The 13,068-nt window shown below is 55.0% G+C and overlaps 1 protein-coding gene across 1 annotated transcript in view; it reads left to right on the top strand.

The window, feature by feature from the left end:
• Nucleotides 1-13,068, top strand: part of LOC131211200 (homeobox protein homothorax) — a 135,185-nt gene that overhangs the window by 80,464 nt on the left and 41,653 nt on the right. The window contains exon 7 of the mRNA XM_058204588.1: nt 10,349-10,456. Coding sequence (XP_058060571.1) covers nt 10,349-10,456 — 108 coding nt within the window. The remainder of the gene's footprint in view (nt 1-10,348; nt 10,457-13,068) is intronic.

Raw genomic sequence — 13,068 nt, 5'->3', positions numbered from 1 at the left:
GTCATGTTTGCGCAGAAAGATACCGCGACGACGGCGGCTCGAAACTCGAGCTCGAGAGCTGCTCGGTGGTGGTGAAGTACATCTACATCGATAGTGTGCGCCCCGATGTGACGTTGCGTGATGCGCATGTTCCCGACGGCCGTCGGCGGTCCCGCGGCCCAATAGCAGGCATCCTGCGCGCTCTCCGGCTGGCTGGCGGGTTGGCCTCTCGTCCCTACGCTACGACGGCTACGACGACGTTCTTCTTCGTCCGCACGTGTCCTGCACATGCGCCCTTCTCTCGGTGCTTCTCTCTCTCTCTGTCTCTCTCTCTCTGTTGCTCGGCAGCTCTTTCACGTGCCAGCGCGAAGCAGAGTCCGTCTTCAACCCACCAACACGACGGGGCGGCTTTTCTCGGGAGATTCGCACACCACAAGTCAAGTCAAACGCTGTGGTCGTCTTGAGCGCCATCTCTTGAGCGCCAATTGCACGCCCCACCTTCTCGGGATCGGCCGCTCTCTATGCAGTCACTATGCCCCCACGAGCCCGCCCCGCGGCCACAGGGCTATGTAATGCAGTCGGTAATGAGGGGATAATACATAATATAGGGGGGCCCTGGGTCTTCTCCAGGAGTCCCGCCGTTTCGCGGTTATCCTTTCTTCGCCGTCAACATATAGCCACGGGCCGGTCGGAGCGGAGCGGCACTCCCATTCGGGCGGACATTTAATGAGACCGTGCGCTTTATTAATCATTCATTCGATTCGATCGGACCGGTTACGCGAAGCCTGCTGCGCGTGGACCGGACGCACAGGCGGAGTGTCCACGGCGCCCAGTGAACACACGTTTCCGTTTTCGCACCTTCTGCAGTTGCACGCGGTCCGGGATCGGGCCGCGGTCTTGACTTCCCTTGGTCAGGGGGCACTAACGGAGCCCTCCGCGAACCTGCGCGCTCAATTACTGCGTGCCGTGCGTGGCCGTGGCCGCGCGGTTCTAAATGGTTCACTCCCTTGCACTGCGTTCCACCGTCATTTTGTGTGCTCCACTTTGGGGCTCTGCTTTGTGCACTGTTTGTTGCGTTTATGGATCCTGTCTCTCCGTCTCTCTGTCCTTCTCTCTCGTACTCTCTCTCTCTTTCTCTCTCTCGGTTCGTTGCTAGAGTGTGGCGTACGTTTTGTTTCATCATTATCGTTTGATTTTCTTCTTCTTGACTCGCGGCTCTTTGTTCGCTTCTCCTTTCTCCTCCAGTGCTTTTGCTGCACTCTTTTCCGTTTTCAATCAAACGTTTCTTTTTTTCCGCGTTCTGTTTGGCACTCTTTGCCCTGCCATCTCGCTCTCTCTCTCCCTTTCTCTTCGCTGGAACCGTTTCTTTCTCTCTCGAACGAGTACTTTATTCGGCTGTTGGGTTATCTGTTTCGCTGTTTCGCTCCTCGCTCTGTGTGTTAGGTTTTGTTTTTGTTTTCGTCCATTTCGTTTCATTTTTTTACCTTCTTCGTTCCCTTCCTTTTTTTTGCTGGTTTGGTGCTCTTTGGTTTCTCACTTTTTTCTTTCGTTTTTTTTCGTTTTTGTTTGGCGTGTTTTGTGTGTGGAGTATGGCGAGCGTTTTGAGTTGCGCGTTCCACGCAACTTCTTTCGTTTCGTTTCGTTTTTTTTTTCGTTCGCTTTTCATTGTGAGCGCGCACCTTTTTACCTACCTTCTCCCCCACCTGCCCGCCTGTCCACCCGCGGGAGTTCCGTTTATTAACAATCGCACCGTCCGTCCGGAGGATGGCCGATTGGTCCGGTGGGTCCCACGCGCCCAGGGGTTTCGATAGCCGCCCGGAGGATAGGAGCATGGTTAATTCTTTTCATCATCGTCCTCTTCCCTTCTTAATCTCCCGCCCGCCCCGCACCGCCCCGCCGCCCACCAGTGGGTCTCGCGCTGGTGGGGTCCCTCCTTAGCCTTATTATTTCACGTCCAATTCGTTTGCGTTCCGCGTTGCGTTTGCCACCCTCTGCGCTCCGCCGGTCGCCCGGACCAGCCGCAACCCCGCAGCGCCCCACAGTCCCCCTCCCCCACCCCCCAGGAACCCAACGATGACCGGTCCGGCCTATCTGCGGGCCATTTTCTCTCGACTAATTTATGTGAATAAACTTCAACTCGCTGATTCTAATTTATGCGTGATGGTTTTACACGAACCGGACCATGACACTCGCTGGATCCCCGCTGGATCCACGGCCCGGTCCTCCGGATTCGGTGTCGCCATCGCGTCCATTGCCATTTGTTGATGCTCTCCCCCGTCTCGCCACCACCGCCGCCGTGTATGTTCGTGTGTCGCGCATTTGTTAAACTACGCCTCCGGTCACTTCGGAGCCCCTTGCTAGTGGGGGGTGGGCGGGGGGGGGGAGGCCGTTCACCACCGGCCTGGTGCGTGCGTGCACGACCCCTCCTCGTGTGGGAGTCGTCGCGCGAAGATGCTGCGGAAGGGTTTGACAGCATAAGAAAGGATGACACCGCGCCGTCAAGGTGGACGAGAGAGCCCGGGCGAGGCAATTACGGAGCCGACGGACGGAGGCCACGACGAGGCCGTGACCTATGGCGTGCCATTCTTCTAATTCCCCCACTCGCGGCTAGGATATCCCCAGTTCGAGACAGCGCAGTGAAGTGTCCAATCCCCGAAACCCGACGGCAATCTCTCCGACCGATACAGATATAGTGACCCCCACCGGGCCACTATAGCTATAGCTGTGCATCACAGCAATGCGAGACAGACCCCAACACACGCGGCCCCCCTCCGATAAAGGGTTGGAAAATCGATTTTCCCCAGGTCGCTAGTGTCCGTCCGGGTAATTGGGCCGTCTGCCGAAAAACGCACGCGGAACTACGCCGTGTGTCGGTAGCGAAGGGCCAGTGCCACCCACTGGCCCGGCACCCATTTCGGGGCGGGCGTGTGGCATACGAGGTCAATGAAGGTTTTACTTGTCATAAATTTTAAACGCACTTTAAAGGCCACCGAGTGGTAGGTAGGTCCTCTTCCGGCTGCAGGAAAAGTGCCATCTCCCACTCGCGTGTGTCTGTGTGCTTTAATGCAGAATGGCGCGAAGGTCGCCGTTTGGGGCCGTTAATGAAAGAGCCGTACCGTTCGGTTGCATTAAAGCCCTGCCACTTCCGGCCGGCCCAGGTGGACCGCCGCACCCGAATCGATGCGTCATCTTAAAGTCCGTTCGGTCGGGCCGCCGTGACACAGGCGTTTTTCGGGGCAACCCGACGGCAATCGGGCCCCGGAGCGTTGTTATCTCCTGCGGTGCGTGCTGTGCGTGGCCCCCGAAAAGCCGTTATAGACCTAACGAGCTGATAACCTTCGCCTTCGCTCGGTTTCACTTTCTTCTCGCCAGACTGGCCGTGGCCTGTGGCACTATAACTACCATTTTAAATCACCCTCCTACAATCAATCCATGGGGATCGTAAATTATAACAAACGGGACCGAGCGAAACAAATAGACGAGCCCCTCGCTCTGCCGTTAGCGTTTGACATAATGTGTGAGACCGAATAATTTATTTTATTTTACTCCTGCCGCGGCCTTGGTGTCTTCTGAGGTTCATCGGCCAAATTAATCAATTGAAACGGAGCATCGGATCGCTGAAGCGCTGAATCCGCCTCGCTAAACGCGCCCAGCTCGCCGTTTGACAGCTCGCCGATGACTTGCTTTGATTTCGTCGCGTGTTGGAGAATTCGAGTTTCGAGGCTTCGAAATCCGTGGCCATCGCCCAGAAATCTCGGCAAGATGGCGAGCGATAGCGAGAAGCCAAGAAGCCGGTGGCAATTGTGGTGCGCGCGTTTGCGTAAAACAAATAATTGTTCTGCGTGATTCGGCAGGACACACGAGCACTTCAAATATTTACCGTGCAGCGGGCGACGTGGCCGCCCGAAGGCCCCCCAAAGAATTAACTAACCAGCCAGCCAGCCAGCCAGCCAGCAAGCCAAACAAACAAACAAACGACACGGGGAAAAAGACAAAAAGGCCCCCCAAAAGGGCCCCGCGAGCAAGTGGTGCAAAGGGGTTTTTAATGTTGCTTTCCTTATTTCCCAAACTCTTTCGGCCGCCATTTCTGGCACGGCCGGGATCTCGGTCGATCCGGGCTCCCTCCCGATGTTGCCGACGCCATGTTTTCTTCGCCGCCTTCGTTAGCGCGGTTCGCGGCTCGATCGGTTCGATTTTCAATTTTCCGTGTTTTCCGTGATGTGAAGTGTGAAATAACAGCCCGCCCCCGTCCTCGTCCCCGTCCCCCCCGGACGGGGGCGAACGGACGGACGGACGGCGCAAATATAACGTTAATCACCGCCGTATTTGTTGATTGTTTTCCAACCGTTGTTTTGCCCGCCACTCGCCGGCACTCTCCGGCTGTTTCTTTCGGCCATTTTCTTTTGGGTCCCCGGCGGCGGCGGCGGCGGCGGTCCGATGTGTTGTGTAGCCTGTCCTGTAAGCGTTTGTAAAGCGTTTGCCGTGCCCCGGCAGTGGAATTAAAAGTGACATTTGGCGAAACGTACACCGCAGAGGAGTTCATTTCAGAGGCCCTCCAGCGCGTGACGTACGCGTGTTTCGCGATGTTTTATTGACAATCGCAGAATGAATTCTTCGTCCTGTTTTGGCCCCCCCCTCGCGGCCCCTCACAGCCAATTGTATCGAATAAACAATGGTGCGCTCCTCGGTGACGGCAGGGACCCACCGGCCCACCACCACCTCACATTTGCTGACGCGATCAAGCGCGAATTAATGGGCCTCGGCTCGGGTGGGTCGTGAGTTTAAATTTAACATTTACAGCTGTACCGAGTTCCGGAAGTGAGCACACACGGCACGACTTGTCTAAACTTTTGACTGACACTTTGACGGCGCTCGGCAAGTTTTGGGGCCGAAAAAATGTTTCATTGCGCAAAATGGTGCCACGGTGGAACATTTTGGAACTTTGCGGATTCTAGGGTCAAATTTCGCTCGGCTCACTTCTCGGTACTCGGTCTCTGGAATGCCGGTCTTTATGGTCGTTGGGAAAGCTACTTTATGGTCGATTAAAATGGAGGACCCGTGCGATGTAAAACATATATTAAATATCGTGTTTCAGTAAACATTTCACATGCGGAGAGAGTCAATAAATCCAGAAAACAGAGCCTAGAATTAGCGTAATATTCATAACAAAATTAAACCAAAGTACACAGTAAAAGGAGAAGAAAAAAGGAGCATTTTTGGACTGATTAATGGACATGTTGAAGTACTAAAGCACTGACTGTTGAAGTGGGCCGAGGCTACAGGAAGACGAACGTAAACAATCAGCTCTGACTTGAGGTAATTTTCGCGGTCGAAAGCTGAAACATGAAGCGCGACCCAAGATACTAAATACTTATGGGACAGCACGCGAATGACGAGCACAAGGTAACGTGGCAAGTTATTGTGCTGGAACTAACCTATCTTCATGATCGGAGACTCTAGTAAGTAAATCTTCCGCTGGCAGCCTCAATCGCATCTTTTCAACAATTAGTTTGAGGATGCGTTTTGTTGATGTCAGAAGATAAATATATGAGAAAACTATCAAGTTAATCCTTCCATTCTGTTTCTACATGAGCCCCTATAAACTCTCGATTCCGGTTGTTATATATTTATTACTCTTCGATCGGGCGGAACCGTGTTAAGCTCCAACTTAAATTTATGACGCTCAACATGACGAGCCACATTTTGAGCACTGAATTTAAACGATGACTTAATGGTGATTATTTTATTCTGACCTATCACATTCGATGTTTTGGTCCTTATTCAAATTCAAATTCTTCCAAATGACTTCTATCTCAAGATTGCTTTCATAACGACGACGATGCTTAGTAATCTGTTCGACCATCCTCAGTGACATCTTCCAGAACCGCGTAACGGACCGAACCGTCCGCTAACCGATTCGAACCGAAAAGTTCAAGGGTTATGCTAACCCAGATGATGTAAACTCCCGCAACGATCCCGCAATCCATTAGCGCTCGCCTGGATAGCGCTCCAACAGGGAAACTTTGTTACCGCCGGTTGGGTGCCGGCTTTTGGTGCCAACGCGGCAAAAATCGCAGTTCCCGTCGTGGTAGGGGCCAAGAGCGCAATAGAACCGGCCCCGTGGCGAACCGAAGCCGAGCCCCGGGCCCAACAAAGAACCCGGAACCCGGGTCTCGTGGGGAAGATCTAAATTATAACTGACAGGCGGTTCGATGCGCCTGTCAATGCTAAGGCCAGCGGTGGTGGCGGCGGCGCATATATGAAACGCGAGACGGATTAACGAATCCTGCTTTTCAATAAGATCATTTCGTTTTCACACCCAGTTTCTTTACATAATCCCCGGGCCACGGCCACGGTCGCCCCTTTTGTGTGGCCCCACTGGAAAGAAAAATGGAGCTCCTTGAACGGTTATTTTACGTGTTTCTTTCAATCCCTCTCTTGCGGCGCGCGCGCGCGCCGGAAGATTGAAAATTAAAATAAGAAAATGGATTGGAATCGGCCAGCGGGGAGGCCAGCACAAAACAAAAAAAAAGCACACATTTAACGCATCCCCCTTGGTAAAAATTTCCACCTCCTTTTCCACCTGCCCACCCACTGGAGAGACCACAAAACGATCGTTTAGTCGTTTAGCCGGACCCCGGCCCCGGACGGACGTCATCTTTTTAAGAGGGTACTTTTTGTCGAAAATTAAATTGCACACCAGAGTGGCCGGGCGGGCGGGCGGCCGGCCCGGAGGGTGGTCCCCGGGGGGCGTGTGGAAAAAAACCTGTAAACCTGTCAGTGAGGAGGGCCCAGAAGCCGTGGCAAAAAAAAACGAACGAACCCGGGAACGAGCCGTGCTGTGGACGTGATGGGAAATCTTAACAGCGGCACCAGAACCCTAGACGAAGGTTCATTAACATCTTATAACACGCCGAGTGGAGCGCGGAGAAGGAAAAAGAGAGGGGAAAAAAAACAATCTAAGGAGGCATATCTGCTGTTGTTGGCCGCGTTGTTTCGCTCCGTCCAGTTCTCGTTTTCCGGAGGCCGTCCTTCACGACACGTGGCCTTCTCTCTAAAACATTGGAAAGCGATGTGTATCTATTGAAATTAGAAAAGGCGACCCCAGCGCGTTAGTTATGTGCTCTACTATGGGCAGGTCCGGTGGCCAGCGGGGGGGGCCCACAGCAAGATTTAGGTGGGATGATGCTCCCCACACAGAGCCGGAGCTCCGAAGCGAACAAACACTAATAATAGAAAGAGACACCCTCGGCAACGGGAACAAAGCAGGCTGCAGCGAACCAATAGGCAGCATAACGAGAAGAAGTGGCCGAAAAAAAAGGAAGAAAAAAAAACACGAAGACGAAGAAATTGGAACGGTTTTTTGATTAGAATTCTTTGTTTTTCCCGGCATTCCCGGGACTCGGGTGCTCGGGTGCCGGTGACCGTATCCGTGAGAAACGTATCCGACGAGGCGGTGGCCAGTGCGGGGTACGGTGGCCCCGGAGAAAGAATCTTTCTCCGTGTGGCATCGTTTTTCGGTGGTGGGGATAACGTTTGGACCGTCGGTCGGTGCTTTTTCCGGTTTTTTCCCCGGTCCCGGAGCCCCGTATGTGACCGGCTAAGGCCAGGGCGGGGTTGGCGGGTGGCCCGGGGGTCGGATGGGTGGTGGTGGTGGCAGCGGAGTGATTTATGGCGGACTCATTTCCTCCTTTTTCTCGCCTATCATGTCCCCGGTGGGATTTGTGAGGCTCACGGGGGCCCCGGGACACCGGGTTCCTTCTTGGTCCGCAGTGGGTGGGTGGCAGGAGTGGGTGTGTGTGGTGGGGGGAAGGATGGCTTAACTCACAGGTGAATTTCATAGTTGACTGGCTCCGTTCGGTCGTCTAACAATTTTCGGTTCGCTTCTTCGGTCTGTCACGGGCCCTTGCCTTTCCATTTCTTCGCCCCCGGTGTCCCTCACGACCCGACCCGAACGAGCCGGCCGAGTGCTAAGTGGAAGAAAGTGCTCACTGGGGAACACGGCACGACGGCACGGCAGGACGAAGCACGGATCGCCGGAATGGAAGCTGTCCCACATAAATATCTGGCGCGCGCATTCCGCTCCCTCGCTCTCTCTCTCTCTCTCGCTCGCTCGCTCGGTGGCCAGAGGAATGTTTCCGTCGTATCTACCGGGACAGGGGGGGAAGGATTGCGTGGGGGGTGCTAGGACGCGTCCTAGATGTGGACCACTTTTCAGCACCCGCAGCGAGCAAGAAAGGAGCAACCCAAGGCGTAGAAACGGAGAAAAAAAAAGTGAACCGAGAAAACGGTGGGCGGTGAGCAAAATGGCCGCCAATGGGAGCCAAGGATCTGGCCGGGCTCAGCCCCATCTCCATGCCAGCACGCCGCACGCTTGACAGCTCTGCAGATGTTTACCATCCCGGGAGCTCCCGTCCGGCACCCGAGTGTCGCTGACAGGCCCGGCGACGGCCCAAGTGCGCTGCGCACATCCCTTCGCGGGCGGGGGGGCCTTTTCCCGGACCGCCAGGATCTCCGCCCGGTTCCAAGGACCAGCTCCACCGCACGGGGCCGAGGTGGAGGTGAAAAAGGGGCAAACCGCAACGCACACGGGCCACACGGGCATCTATAATTATGTTCCCCTGTTGTTCTTTTAATTCCCCTTTCGCTCGGGCCACAACCGCGCCGCCCCGGGGGCCGCCGCCCTGGAACGGGCGCGTTTTGTTCCGATTTTCGGGCTCATTTGATTGTTGTTATTATCTCGGTGCTGCTGCTGCTGTTGTTGTTGTGATTACTATTATTGTTGCTCACTCACGGGGCCCGAAGCTTCGTTACCCGTCGTTAATCGCCGCATTACACAGCGCCGTGGCCCCCACGCCAGCCAGCCGCCCCGGTAAGGGTTCGGCACCGCAGCAGGATTCCCGCCAGCACCGCACCGCATGGCATCGGAATTAAATCCCGTCCCGCACCACACCACTATGAGAGAGAGAGAGAGAGAGAGAGAGAGGGACGGTGCAAACGCACCGTGGGCCGGTGCTGATCCCCCGATCGGTATCTCGGGCGAGTCATTTTAACGATATCCCAGTGGGACGCTAAATCATTGGATTTAGAAAAACCCGGAGCCGATGTCAGGAAAATTGTTGGACCGATTCCTTCAACCGGCTCCGGTTCAGGGGGGGGGATTTCTTGGACTTTGGTGGGCTCCGAGGCTCACCATTCCAAGGGACCATGATACCTGCCAAACCCCCGGTTTTATACCCCGCAGCGGATGGGCTCTGCGATCCCTGGGCCGTGTGCCTCCTCTGCTCGAAGACCCGCTGTGGTGGCTGCCAAAAGGTCACGGTGCGGCCACTCGCGTGCCGTGCTTTTGCGGACTCCCACCGCGCCAGACCGCCAGAAGGGCGGCCGCGGCTGTGTTTATTAAATTTCGCGCACCCCAAACGGCCCGTGCGTGGCGTGTTGCCTACCTTTCAGGCGCAACCACCCGGATGATGTTCATATGCGCCCAAGGAGAGCCCCAACGGTCTGCGGAAGGGGTGCAGCGGTGGCGGGGGAACACCCCTGCACGACCACAATAACCAGCACCAAACCGGCTGCAGCGATGGCAAAAGCGAGTCCCGAGCCGAGTCCCGTTTGACGTGATAAATTTCACGTCAATATTTTCTGCCTCGCTGGCCGCCCGAATCGCGATAGTCCACGGATTTCCACGGCCTTCTGGTGGTTCCGGTGCGGCCTCATGCTGCCCTCCCATACACGCACCCGGGTGGCGCGGCCGAAAAGCTGTCAATTTCGATTTTCAGCTCCATTTTCACCGACATCGCGATTATCATCATCATCCGTGAACCGAACGGCCCGAGAGAGAGAGAGAGAGAGAGACGGCGCGGGAATTCATGATTTCGGCACAATTCGCTTCGCAACGGTACTAAGCGTGTGTGTGCGGTTGGTTGCTTTTTTCCCGCGGCCCGGGTTTCTGGTGGGCAAGTTATTGCTTTTTCCGCTCTATTGCTTATCACGGATCACGCCGGGGGCAGTGAGCGCGAGTTCCCGGAAGCTGCGGTGCGCCCGATACTGCACTATTAACTTTATTACTGACCTCCGCTCATCGCTGTTCGTAGTAGTTCGTAGTGGTAGTAGCTTTTCGATAGTCTATCCTTCTTTCTTTTTGTTTTTTTAGTACTTCATCTCTATTTGCTGGTTTTGTGTGTTTCTCTACTTTATTCCGCTTTCGAGTTTCGTTTTTTCCCTTTTTTATGTTTGTTTTTCTTGTTTCGGTTTTTCGGTAGTTAGTTTCCTCTTTTGCCTTTTTCTATCTTCATGTTAGCTTTTGTAGATGTTTATTGCTCGAACCGTAGAACTAATCACCGTTTCTTTCTTCCTGGGAAATTCACAGAGACCTCCAAGCTCATCGATATCCTACACCGGGCCGCTGAACGACGATGTACGATCTCCTGGTTCCGGAAGCACCCCTGGGCCCCTGTCAGCGCAACCTCCTACCGGAATGGACCCTGCCGAAGCTGGTAAGTGTGCTGGCTCCGGAGCGATCCTCTTGCTGTCCCAATCCCCCCAATCATCATCATGATCATCAACTCCGGCTAGCGCAAATGGCGTCGCCGGGTTTTTTGTCGTCCGGCCCAATAAAAGGAAGGCAGGACGTGCGAAAAACGGCGATCGTCTTCGCACCTCGAACGAGCACCGGGAAGGGGCCACTAACGATCCCTTGATTCATGGCCGGTGTCGTGGTCAATAAAGAAACGCGCGACACAAACGCGAGAGAGCCTCGGGGGGGGCCCTCTCTGCCCGCCATTACCGTGCGCGTGGCGGGTGGTCCCATTTTCCCTATTTACGATGATCTTAAATCAACTACGATCCGTTTAATATTCATGTGGCAGCGACAGAGAGCGAGGGAGAGAGGGAAGAATTAAATCCCAATGACACAGAGAGAGAGAGAGATCCTAAATTCATCGCTGGAATTAAAAGGGAAAAAAGTGGAATATTAACGACCATCACACATGCACTTAGACAGTGTTAAATAAAGCATAACTTTATGACCCGAACAAAACAAGACAGATAGAGCGAGAGAAAGAGAGAGAGAGAGCGAGAGACAGAACGAGAGATAATGGTGGATCCGGGAACCGGTGCGATGGCGCGCATTTTAATGGTGGTTACTATCAATTTTATGGGAAAGTAAAAGTGTTTTCTTGGGCCCACGGCGGGCCCCGTTTTATTGCGCTCGGTCCGCGGCAGGGGACGCCCCACCACGGCCACCACCTGTGCCCGTTAACGGCCGTTAAAATCCGACCCTGACGGGTGTGTAAAATCAATTTTTTGTCCATCCGCCGGCGGTCGGCCGGCGATCGATTTTCCTGCCCCTTTTTCTCGCACTTTGCGCTCTCTTCCGGTCCGGTCCGGTCCGGTCCGGGGCTCTTAAAGCTCCACGCCTGCCTTCCGCTATCGATCGGATCCGGCTCGCGTGCGGCCACCTGATCCGGGGATGATGGATAGCAATTGCTTATTAATTGCACCATCATTCACTCGGGCCTCCGGCCCACCCGATGGCCGGCTGGCGTCTTTTTGACACCTGTCAACACCACCGCCGCCGCTGCGGAAGAAGAAGAAACCCAAAACCCGAGCTGCAACAATTCAAATTCGCGCGCCCCGACCGACCGACCAACCGACCGAGCGACCTCCTTTTCGGGGACCCCCGAAATACCGCAAATAACTGCAAATTTGTTTCACGTCACAGTTCCTCACCTCCCCCGCCGATGGCCCGGACCTTCCTCCGGGTGGGCCACAAATCACTAGTGTGTGTGTGTGCGTAAATATAAGTCGTTCACGGTCAAGGACACGGCGGCCGGCGTCGTGCGCGCCGTGTCGTGGAGCGCAGCACGAAATTCGGTTAAAAATAACGATCAAACCCAGGGCGGGGTGAGGGGTCTGGGGAAGGTGCCCTCCCCCCGCGGGCCTGGAGGAGCACGGACCCGCCACGGAGGAGAGAGCAAAAAAAAACCGCCACGCTACGCCACGCCACGAAGCATAAGCACAGCCGGGTCCGGGTCCCAGACGCGAAAGATGGATGGACATTCTCCGACTCCAGCCGAATCCCGGCCCGGCCCAGCCCGGCACCCGGCGGTGATGAAGGGCCACCCACGGGACAGGGACAGGGGACAGGGGGCCGGGTGGTTGCGCAAAAAATGGCCTCTACGCCTAGGACCGGTTTCGGGGCTGAAAAGTATCTATTAATCAAGTTAAAGTGGAATCAGCTGTTATAATTCAGTCGGACATGACTCGACTGTCTCATCGGGCTACTACTACGTGGCCGGGCTCTCTCTCTCTCTATCTCTCTCTCTCACACCCTCTCTCGAAGTGTGTGTTTTTATTTTTGCACGCCCGGCCGAGGTCGCGGAAACTATTGACAACTTTCGATACGGCCCAGGGACTACGCGGCCCGCATACGCAAACGCACCGGCAGTCGGTTGGTCCGAGTCCAGGTCGGTTTTTCGGGGGCTTCTTCGGAGTTCGTCTAACGCGACGACGGCGGCGATGGTAATTTGAAACGTGTTTCGGGGCCGCAAATTCGATGCCCCAGTGACAAGCGGCGGTGTCCGGCCGCGTCAAACTTGAAGCGTCGAGAGCCTCCTCGACGGCCTTTGGTCGATCAATCATAGGAGGGGACCTGTGGCTGGATGTGGTTTAGAAGGCGTTCACGGTCAAGGATGGCCGGGCCGGGATATGCAAAACAAATTGGACAATATTGGCAACAATGTCGCCCGATGACAGCGCCCGTAGCTGACGACACCCGGCGAGCCGAGGCGAGTGATTTAATAACTCAACCGCCTCAAGTTTGCCTCAAGGGGCCGGTATCTTCCCGGGACCCGGAACACTTTGGACCGATTCTTGGCTAATGGTGTTTTCGGGAGTCCTAACAGTTCTCGGACCAACGGACGTTTTAATGTCGATCAACAGTCGGTGGCCAACAAATCTGAAACCAAAAAAAAAAAAACTCCGGCCCTTTTCTTGCCCGTAACGCTAGAGAATTCAATTACGCGACGCGGCTCCGGACGCTCCGAACTGGCTGGTGGCCCCTCGAGGCTAAATCCCATATTCCAGAGT

This window comes from Anopheles bellator, chromosome 2 (genome assembly GCF_943735745.2).
Source record: "Anopheles bellator chromosome 2, idAnoBellAS_SP24_06.2, whole genome shotgun sequence".
Lineage (NCBI taxonomy): Eukaryota > Metazoa > Arthropoda > Insecta > Diptera > Culicidae > Anopheles > Anopheles bellator.
This window is presented reverse-complemented; position numbering and strand designations above follow the sequence as displayed.